Source organism: Marmota marmota, unplaced genomic scaffold, assembly GCF_001458135.2.
Source record: "Marmota marmota marmota unplaced genomic scaffold, marMar, whole genome shotgun sequence".
In the NCBI taxonomy this organism is placed as follows: Eukaryota; Metazoa; Chordata; class Mammalia; order Rodentia; family Sciuridae; genus Marmota; species Marmota marmota.
In genome coordinates, this window is record NW_026000242.1 from 15,957,330 (window position 1) to 15,969,079 (window position 11,750).

Below are 11,750 nucleotides of genomic sequence, written 5' to 3' on the forward strand. Positions count from 1 at the left end.
GCAACAGTAAACAAACTAAAACAGGCACCACAAATTTTAAAGTGAATTAAATCTCATTCTTTCCTTCAACCTGCTTTCTTTCAGATTAGCCTAGTTTCTTCTGAGGCTGGGCATACAGCATTTCATTCTAGAACATCTCAGAAGTTGACAGATTAATTTCTCTGTGGGTTTTTAAATAATGCTGAATTCTCAGTAAAAGTCAGCTTCTCATTCTTCATAATATATTTGCTGAGTTCAGGATTATCACCTGATTTATTCAGGCCATGTTTACATAACCTTCTCCTTGGTTCAGATAAAAAAAATTGCCAAGATTGTCCAACATCTGTGGGAATGGACTATAGGGAATAAATGTCAGTCTAAATCTGATGGAGTCAGTGAAGCAGGATTATTACTTCTTGCCCTCTTATCCTTCCAAATTCCATAAACATTAACATATAGTGAAACCACACATGTTATAACTTAATAAAAATACTAGAAACAAAAGCTAAAGGATGGGTAATGACTGAATCTACTTTTATTACTTTAAAAATCAATGGTCAATTAAAACCCTCAAATTTTTTTCTTGATGCAATGTTATCCTAGCTTTTGTTTCACATAGTCAATGCCAAATAATATTTAGAAAATGTGAGTGCCAAGTTAAGAGAAATTTTGTACCAGAATACATAACTGATAGGGATGTACTGGTTCTATTATCATTGGTGCTGGGCTATGCAAAATTGTAGTGGTAGATTTTCACTATACCAGTTCTAAATCATTATATACAAATTGATTCTAAAATATAATCTCTACTAAATGTACTGTTGCCACTATTCAACAACAACAACAAAAACTAACAGAATCAAAAGCTACAATCTCTCCTAAAATGGCTGGTTCTGAGTCCACTCAAGTTTTTCTAAAACAAATAAGACACTGAAGAAGAAATTCAAGTGCAAGGCTTGGCACAAACCTTACCACCACCATTACCTCTTACACAGGGTGCTCCTGACTTCTAAGCTTCAGCTAACACTAAAGCTTTCTGTTAACATGCTTCTGCAGTGAAAAGACCCACATTGACATTGGAGAGGCATTCATAAATACAAATTTTTCACGGATGTGTAAACAGATGGGTTAATTACCATGGCAACCAAAAACATAACAGGTCAAATACTTGGCTGGCAAATGTCTTAGTGATATTTCAAGTACTATCCTTTTAACATAGCTGAGATAAACAGGCTGGAGAGTATTCTGTGCAATAAAACAAACCGATGTCTGGAAGTGGTTTCACAGTGACCTGCGGATAGGTTTCCACAATTCTAAGATCCAGTAAACACCAGCAGCCATATCAAAGCACAGTAAATCTACACAACCTGTCTGTGCCTCCAGAGACAAGGGAACCAAGATCAGTGGGAAAAATAAAATCTTAGATTGCAGCCACTGAAAGAATCAATTTCCTAAAAGAAACAAGCCCACTAATGATTTCCTTAGAGAAAAATCAGAGCAAAATAAGAATGTGCATTAAGGTAAGTCACTATCTTGAGGCAGAGAATGCCAGTCTTCTGGAAAGTGTGTTGAATTTTCTAACATTCAGGATGAGAGTGACTTTATTTTGTTATATTTTAATATGGTATAAAATTTCACAGGTAATTCCATTAGTCCTCTTGAAAATCATCCTAAATATAAGTCTCAAAACAAAAACACCCTAAACACACCATCATACAACATACTCAAGCTATTCAGTCTTCAGAAAACCAATCATAAATACAGATTTCAGAAATATCATTGAGGTAGCAAGAGCAGAGCCTAGAAGAAACTAGGCTAATCTTGTTCAGATTGGCCAGCCAACCAAAATCTAAATTAAGGGATATTTAAAATTACTTATTTCAGGAAATAATTTTATACAAATGTATTAGTTGGTTCCTTGACTGCTGGCTCCAAGCCTCAGCTTTCAGCCCAGCAGCATACCATACCATTCTTTAGAGACACACGCCATCAAGGTTGTCCAAACTACTCATGATTTTGTGCCCATGTTCTTTTGTCTCCAAGTGCTCTGTCACAGGATCAATGTGCATTGAGGGTTGGCGGAGGAACTTTATGACCAAATTATTCTTGTCCAAAATGACAAAACAGCAGACCTGGTCATAGGATTACAAATGGTGAACAGAAATACTACCCTAACTGGCAAAAAAGTTTCTTGGCTCTAGTGGGCTCATCCAGGAAGCCACAATCACTTACCTCAAGAAGTGCTTCATTGTGCCTCTGTTGACTATCCAGATGCTAGGCAAACCGTACTTCCAAATCTGCTTTTGTCTAAGTAAGTGTGAACTGTGGGAAGAAATTAGATATATTTACTAATTAGGGGACAAAAGACCCTAAACCAAAAATTTCTGCTCCTGAGGTAAGTGGACCAGAACACCATCTACACAGTTCACAGAGCAGACAGTTCAGGGGATGAAGGTTACAACTATAGCCTCTCACTTTATAAATATATAATATATAATAAACCTTTCATTTTAAGTCACTTGCTGGAGAAATTATTAGTTTCATGAGCTTCAATATTAAGGTTTTTTTTCACTCTATTTTGGGCATTATTCTTGTATCTTGAGGAAGGGTATTTATAAGGAAAATAAAAATAAAGAACAATAGATGTAACTAACTATCTTGATTTCCAGATACCCACCTTGGCAGCCTCAACCCTTCAGAAGTACAATTGAAGAAGAACTAGAAACAACTGATAATGTTATTAAGCTCATACTATATGCATATTTGAAAATATCACACTGAGCCCCACTAAAAAGTACAATTAATACAATATTAATAAAATAAAAAATAGCGATAAGGAGTCAGGTACTCCAAACAAATAAATGATTCTCCAGGTGCTATTTTCTGGGGCGTGGGGTGGGCAGAGCTACAAGATTTTTATTTGCACAGCACTTCTAAGTTTACAATTTGCTTTCACAAAGCTTACAACATCAGTCTTCTTCATTCTGAGATGGGATAAGACAGACTGGAGAACACAGTGTCTGGGAAGTGACAGCAGAGAGGAGAGGAGTCACCTCTGGAGAGGAGAGACAAGTGGAACAGCAGCTCTAAGAGGATCATGAGGAAACGCATATATGAACAAATGGCAGAAGACAGACACACAACTACCAACTAGAATAGCCCAGAAATGGGGGAACTCAGCCCCAATCAAAGCCAGTTTTTCAATAATATATTTTTTTCTGCAAACATTCCATGCATAGTTGAGAGAAATGTCTATACAGCAACTTAAGATTGTGGTTGGTTCATTACCTTTGGGAAAAGACTCAGGGCTTAAGCATAGGGAGAGGGAAAATAATCTTTAATTTTATAAGTTTTTTTTCTTAAAATAAAAATGTAGGAAAATAAAGAAGGATTATTCATTTTTGGTGGTGGGAACATACATTATTTTTGCAATTTTGTGGCTTTTAAATATGAATCTGAATTTTAATTTAACTTGGTTAGTGTGCACCCAGCACTCTGATCATGGCTTATAATACATTCAGCAATAAAGGGACCCAGGGATCCTTGGACAATAGTTTATTTAGGGCCGGGGGAGGGCAAGATGAACCTGAAGTGCTCAAGACAGACAATGTAGGGTATGTCAAATAAACACAGCTGCAAACTGAAAGAGCTCTCAATGCCCCCAAATTAGAATAATCTAAGCAATGAAAATAAAGTAGAACTGATTATGGCCCAAAGCATAACATAAAGATTCATGGTTTCATACTGATGTAAATATATGACCAAATAAATAAATGTGGAGAATATATAAATCTCTTATACAAAAGAATTTCAAATAGTTTATGTGGATAGTCTACACTCAAGGAGGTGAAATGTAACTCCTTACCCTTTAAGTGAAGGCAGGACTTACAGATTTTCCCAGTACAGTATGCAAATTGACCCCCCCAAAAAAGCAAAGTAGAGAAATCTGACAGGTACTGCCTTGGTTAAGTGTTGAAGGCTAATATCACCAGTGAGACATCAGGTTAACAGCAGGTAACTTGACTTAATATGATGAAAATGGTACTTTACTCCTAAGGTTTCCCTTCACAAAGCCCCCCAAAATCTAGTCTAATCATGATGAAAACTTCAGATGAATTCTAATTGGAGACCATTCCACAAAGTACCTATTTAGTACTTCTCAAAACTCTCATGATCATAAAAAAAAAACAACAAGGAAAATCTGAGAAACAATCAAAGGAGATGTATGTCTAAGGAGATATAACTTTTAAATGTTATGTATCCTGAATTGTATCCTCAAACAGAAAAAAGACATGAGATAAAAACCACGGAAATCTGAATAATGTATGGATGTTAGTTAATAATAAGGTGTCACTATTGGTCTATTAGTTGTGGTGAATGTCTTAAAGTTAACAATATGGGAAGCTGGGTGCTAATATAAGGGAATTCTCTGTAAATCTAAAACTATTCTAAATTAAAAAGTTCATTAAAATGTGTTAATAACTATTATACTCTAGACACAGAGTTAGGCACCAGGGGTCAGGGTGAACTAAAAGGGCATGACTCTATCCTTCAGATTCAACTGTCTTGAGGGAGGATGGGAGAGAAGATGATATAGAAAAGCAAACCATATGTAAAAACAGCATTAACCCAGGAAAAGGGTGACAGTGAGTAGGAGAGATGCCAATCCTAGCTGAAGGGCTTAGGGTTTCCCCAGACAACACATGCAAAACACTAGAAGCAAAACAAAACACAATGTGTACAGGGAGAAATGTTCAATGTGACTTAACTCATTGAGAGAGGCAGGGAAAAAGAGGGATGGCAAAATATGGAAAGGTAGACACTCCAGAAGACCCCACCTACAACTGTTGAGAAGAGAAGCTGAGAATAATTTGAACTGCAATGGAAAGAATTCTTTAACTTTCATCAAAGTTATTATTATTATTATTATTCACTGTTTAATTGTGACCTTAATGCTACATGGACATTTATACAGTTTCCTATTTTTTTCTTCTCATCTCTAGCATTTTTGAAGCCAGTTATTTTACATGGATTAGTTTTTGTAAACTTAGGATGTCTGATTAGTATAGTTTAGTTTTGTTTTATATTCTTTTATTTTTATTTATTTTTGGCAGAGCTGGGGAATTATTCTTTTATTTTAATTTAAATTTTTACTTTATATAAATATTTTTTCCTGCCTGTTTCCCTTGATTCTCTCTTTTCTTTTCCTAACAGCCAATCTCTATTATTTCTTTCTTTAACTCTTCCTTTAACCTTTCACTTCAACCTTTCCTTCTCCCTCATAATCATCACATCCTATATCACTTCTGTTCTCTCCCTGTATACCATTTGAAAATGTAAACCTTTTTGCACACTTGCTGTTTTTATTATAGGCATAACTGATCATATCATTTCTGTTTACTGTGATAATTAACATTGTAGATGTCACAGTAGGAACTATTTGGTCAATGCTGTAAATTGTTTGCATTGGTTGTTATTATTTGTCTCCCCCTAAACAGAGGCATGGAAAACCTTCAGAAACACTATAAGACCACAGGGTAGAAATTCTACTGCCTCAGATTCATACTGTTAGATGACAGCAGACACACAAACAACATGAAAAAGCAAGGGAACAAATCACCCCTAGCAAACCAAGATATTCTAATAAATAGAATCTGTTGCTACCATAGTGGAAGAAATGTCAGAGATGGAGTTTAGAATGTACTTAGTTAAACTGATCTGCGAAGTAAAGGATGATGTAAGAGAGCAAACACTGGTAGCAAAAGATCACTTCAATAAAAACATAGATATTCTGAAAAAAAAAAAGAAAAACAGAAATCTTTGAAAAAATAAACCAAGTTAAAAATTCAATAGAAAGCATCACCAAAATACTAGACCACTTGGAAGTCAGAACCTCAGGCAATTAAGACAAAATATATAATCTTGAAAATGGAGTTGACCACAGAGAGAAGATGTTAAAAAACCATGAATAGAACTTTCAAGAATTTTGGGTAACATAAAGAGACCAAATTTAAGATTTATTGGGATAGATGAAGGTGTGGAGATACAAACCAAAGGAATGCACAATTTTTTCAATGCAATAATATCAAATTTCCCAAATCTAAAGAATAAAATAAAAAATCAAATACAAGAGGCTTACAGGACCCTAAATGTACAAAATTATAACAGACCCACACCAAGACACATTATAATGAAAATGCTAGCAAACAGAAAAAATAAGGATAAAATTTTAAAGGCTGTGAGAGAAAAACATCAGATTACAAATAGGAGGAAACCAATTCGAATCTCAGCTGATTTCTCAACCAAGACCCTCAAAGCTAGGAAGGAGGTCCTGGAATAACATATATCAAGCTCTGAAAGAAAATGGATGCCAACCAAGAATCTATTCTATATTTGGCAAATTTAAGCTTCAGATTTGAAGATGAAATAAAAACCTTCAATGATAAAACAAAAATTTTAAAAACTCACAGCCAGAAGTCCTGAACTTCAGAATATTCTCATCAAAATACTCCATAAAGATGAAATTTTAAAAAAATGAAAATCAGCAAAGGGAGAAACTACACTAAGGAAATATTAAATCAAAGAGAGAAACTAATTTAAATTATAAAGTAGAAATAAACCAACATGACTGGGAACATAAATCATATCTCAATGATAACCTTGAAGATTAATGGCCTAAAGTCATCAATTGGATTGGATTAAAAAACAAGACCCAACAATATGCTGTCTCCAAGAGATTCACCTCACAAGGCAAAGACATCCACAGACTGAGGATGAAAGGATGGGAAAAAAGGTATCACTCACATGGATTATGTAAACAGGCAGGGGTTTCAAACCTCTAAAATAGACCAAGTTATGTAAGCTATATAATTGTAATTATACAATTGTAATATTACCTTAATACATTTTTAGGGGTTGTTTTGATAGCTTCCTTTCCACTGATATTAATTTTTTCTTGATTAAACTTGTTATATTTTCATCAACTTTTAGCTGTATTAATTCTTTTCTATTTCACATATTTCTGCTCCTACTTTTTTTCCTTCCTTACTAATTTGAAAATAATTTGATTGTTAATATAGCTTCTTTCTGATACAAATACTTTAAGTTATAAGTGTTCATCTGAGTACTATTTTGTTCCCAAAGATTCTGATATTTTAAGCTTTTATTATCACTTAGTTCAAAGCACTTTTAATTTACTTTTCTTGTGCTTTCTTCTTTTATCTGTGAGATATTTATAAGTGTGCCATTTAATTTTGAAGTAGTTGAGATGTGAAGGTGGGGTTTTATATATCTTAAGGTGATTGATTTTCCATGGAATAAATCATGCAGGAAACAGTCTACATGCTTTCAAACTTTTTAAATTTCTCAATGCTTATTTTATGACAGAATATAGTTTACCTTATTAATTTTCTACTTGTCATTTTTGTGTATAGTTCTCTGTAATAACAAGTAGGTCAAGATGGCTGATAATGTTTAGCCTTCTATATCATTACTCCTTCTTGCAAAGTGAAGGGACTTACAATCTCTAAATACGATTGTGGATTTGACATTCTAGTTTTATTAATTTTTACTTTATGTACTTTGAAATCTTGTTATTAGGTACATATACATTTAGGATTGTTATACTTTCTTGAAGAAGTTTCCCTATTCTGGTTATGAAATGTTCCCCTTTATCTCTGAAAATACTGTTTCTTGAAATTTATTTATATTAATAGCTCTCCTTCAGATTTCTCATGCTAATTTCCCCCTTCTTTTGCTTTTAACCTATTGGTATATTGATATTTAAAGTTTGACATATAGTTATTGTTTGCTTTTTACACATGTTGAATATTTATACCTTTTAATTATAATATCTAGTTCTTTTATATATTCTTTAAAGTATTTTTTTAGTTGTCAATGGACTTTATTTTGTTTATATATAGTGCTGAGAATTGAACCTAGTGCCTCATTCATGCTAGGCAAGCACTCTACCACTGAACCACAATCCCAGCCCTAATTCATTTATATTTATTATTGATATTGTTGGAAATAAAGAACATCTGACATGAAGGTCAGTGAGAAATTGGGTAAATGATAGGTTTGGTGATGTAATATTTTGGAAAATGGGTTGAATATTCCTCCTGTCAGGTTCAGAGAGAAGATTGTTGGAATGCTTTTGTTGCAATTGTCATTCTCTTATTTGTCATTTGGTACACAACAACAAATTTATTTTATTGATTGTTAACACTTTTTATTTTGCAAATAAAAATGATATATACAAAAACTTTAAAAAATATAGAAAGGTAAGGAAGGGTCAGGTCACTTATTTCACAATGTCAAGAAGTTTGAACCTTATTCACTGTGAAGGAGGAACTACTGAAAGCTTTCAAACTGAGATGTGAAATGATTAGATTTCTACCTTAAAAAAATATACTCCAATTGTAGTATATGAAGAATGAATTGTACTATCATTTTTGGTAGCGACACCTTTGAAAAGCTTGCTACAATACTATAGGCAAAGATAATGGAAGGATAAATCAATGGACAAAGAGTGTGAAGGATTTGACAAATATTTAGAAGGTAGGATTGATAGGACTTTTAATTGACTGATTAATTGGTGGGTGGTGAAGGAAAAGGAAGAATCAACATTATGCCCATGTTAATGAATGGCAACTGGATAGATGGTAGAATGATTCACTAAGGAATAGAACTTTGAAGAAATACTTATGGGGGTCTGGGGATATTAGAGATCACCTAAAAACTCTCATTTCATAATGATATGAATAAGGGAAAAAATATAATCTTGAAGTTAAAAAAAACACAAAGCTTGCTTTTTTCTGTATGATGGATTCTAAATTTATCCATTAAAAAAAAACTTTCTTGAATGTGCTGGGCACTGTGGTAGTAATGCAATATGATATAAATACTGCAAGGAAGCTGTACTACTCAAGGTAAAAAAAATTGGCAAATGAGCAGGGACTGTGTATGGTGGTTGAGAGCACTAATTTTGGAGACAGAGTTTATGTGTCGGATCTACTACTAGCTAACCAGTAGCTTTAGGCAAGTTGCCTAATCTCACTTAGGCTAAATGGGGAGAGTAATTATAACTACTTTGCAGGGTTTTTCTTAAGGTTAAATGAATTAAATAAAGCATATAGGTACTTAGCATAGTTACAGGCATGTAATTGGCACTCTGTGAGTGGGTACTCATTGATATTATTAGTTTGTGATTCTTATTATATCCTCATCTAAATTTAAAGATGATTTGTTCAAAAAATCACTTAGGAAATTGTCAAATTCTGACAAGTTGAAGTGACTTGAACTGGGACAATGAAAGAAGTGAGGAATACAAGTGAACAGAGGTGAAGAAAATTTAGGAGGTAGAATCAATTGAAATTACTGACTGGATGGGGAAAGTGAAGGAAAGGAAAATAACCATTAGCTTTAATTATCTGTCTTCCAAACGGGAAACAAAGATAGCAATTAGATGTAATGTCCCCCAAAGAAAATAAAAACAAAAAATGGCTTTGGGAGATTCAAGACATTCTGTGCAAATGCTATTTAATTCATTTCTTATTGGAAACTCACTACACAACTTTGCTAAATGTTTTATGAAGAAAAACAAAAAATAATTTAATTTAAATTATTGGGGGTTTTTTGTTTGTTTTGTTTTAAAGGAGGGTCACTTGTTAATGCCCTATATGGTTAGCTGGATAATTGGTGTAATAAATCATAGTCTGGGTGCAGTGTATGGTACTCTGAGCCATTATTGTTAAGAAATACCCTTTGATACGCTTTTCCATGAGTGGTGTCACAGTTTATTTACTCATTTGTGACCAAATGGGCATTTCCCAAGTGGCTGTGCAGGGCCTACAGATGGGGAGAATTTAAGTTTGGGCTTCATCTGTACCATATTCTAACAACAGTGTGGCCACATAAACTTCTTAAGTACTTTACACACCAGCCTGTTAACTCTAACTTGGTTAAATGTAAGTTACTTACCTGGTTTAAATCTGTTTTACTAATTGAAAGATACAGATATTAACTTTGTTTGTTTCATTAACAAAAGTTATACTACCTGTTTCATAGTAATCAAGGAACACTGCTGTGTGCTGACTCTTTTGCATGATGTCCTCTCCAAAGGGATTTTATCCTGGGATGGACATCAGAATTATGGGCTCTATTTTAAACCTCTAATAGTGTTCCAAAATGATCTGTTTTGTTTCTTTCTCCTCTGGACTCCTGTGGACTGGTGTAATGCCTGGCACAATGAGAACTCAATATGTATTTGTCAAAATGAATGTTGTATCTTTTTAGAAACATGTACCTTCCCAAATGGAAGAAAAATATGTGTATCTTCCTTTAATCAAAATAAAGAATACAATCATAATCCTGGGTTTCCTAACCCCATCAGTGTAGTGTAGTGATTTCTTTCCATGTGTGTGAAGACATTGCCCTGAACTCATTCAAAGGGAAGGATCAAACGATCTGGCTTGCCAGATCAAACACCCCTAGAGATCAGTTGATACTACAGTGCTGGGCTGCCGTTACCTACCTCTTCATTATTTTTTTTTTCCAGCTGAGAGGAAAGAGACAGCAATGAGTGGTCTGCTACTTCTGAAAACTCATCCTCCCACCTGACATCAGGGGACTTGCCCTGTCTCCTTTGAGCAAGAAGCCCCCTGAAGTTCTTTGCAAAGTACCACGTACCTCAGGGTAACCCTACCTCTTAGAAGTCTATCTATCCATTGAACACCCCAGGGAATGAATTAGAGACTCAACTAGAGGGAACAGAGCTTCTTTCTTTAAAATCTTAATTCCTACATGAGAGAAAAACCTCCTTTCTATGGAGCTTTTCAAATTCTGTATTGTTGGTAACAAGCAAAATATTTGTGGACTCAATATGTTTATACAAACCAAAAAAGACAATCTACAAAGTAAATACTGTTTCATTCTATAATCTGCCTGATTTGGGATTATCCCAGAGTTGAAAAAATGTTGTATAAAGAATATTTTTAAAAATCTAATTTGAAACATTCTCAACTTAAGGTTTTGTGAAATTAATAATAACAGTTAATGTTTACACAATACTTGCCAATGTGCCAAGCAATATTTTATGGACTTGACTTATATTGGCACAGTTAATTTTAGCCATTTTATGAGATGAATAGTGATTATTATCGTTGTTTTTCAGCTGAGGAAATTAAGACACAGAGAGGTAAGGAATGTTCCAAGGTCATATGGCATAGCTAGTATTTGGCAGAGCTGAGATCAAACCCAGGCTGCCAGTTTCATAGGTGCTACTCTTCACTGTCATATGCTGCCTTGGGAGACCACTGAGGCATAATTCTGGGTTGATATCAAAGAGTGGAGAATGCATAGCATATTCACTTTAAACTAAACTGCAGAGCTAAGGATAATCAAGGTCTGAGTGTACACCTGCACCTCAAAACCTAGTGTTCTCTGGGAGCTACCTGGGGAACTCCTATAGACACTTATTACCTGGTCTAACCATATGTACTTGTGGTACTTTTATAATGCAACAAGATCATGATAGTGAAATCCCTCAATCAGGCCATCAGGTAGAGATTTGGGAATCTAGCAGAAACATATTTAGGCTTCTATCCTGTTCCCCAGTTCTTCAACAATGACTATGTCTGGGTGGAGAAGGTAAGATGAAAACGAAAGACAAGTATACTGGTAAAGGCCAAGACTAACAGATACCTTAAGCCAGTGTAGTTTAAATATGTATTTAAATCAGCTTCCAGCTCCCATTAGCTCTTTATCATGCC

The 11,750-nt window shown here is 34.3% G+C and overlaps 1 protein-coding gene across 8 annotated transcripts in view; it reads right to left on the reverse strand.

Annotated features, from left to right (window-relative positions):
• Elmod1 (ELMO domain containing 1) overlaps positions 1-11,750 on the reverse strand; it is a 69,500-nt gene that overhangs the window by 44,749 nt on the left and 13,001 nt on the right. For all 8 annotated transcript variants that reach the window (XM_048795595.1, XM_015490055.2, XM_048795598.1 and 5 more), the window contains one exon: positions 2,212-2,301. Coding sequence is in view for 3 of the 8 variants with exons in the window: in XM_015490055.2 (XP_015345541.2) it covers positions 2,212-2,228 (17 nt within the window). In the remaining 5 variants the exon portion in view is untranslated. Of the gene's footprint in view, positions 1-2,211; positions 2,302-11,750 lie in introns of those variants that run through there.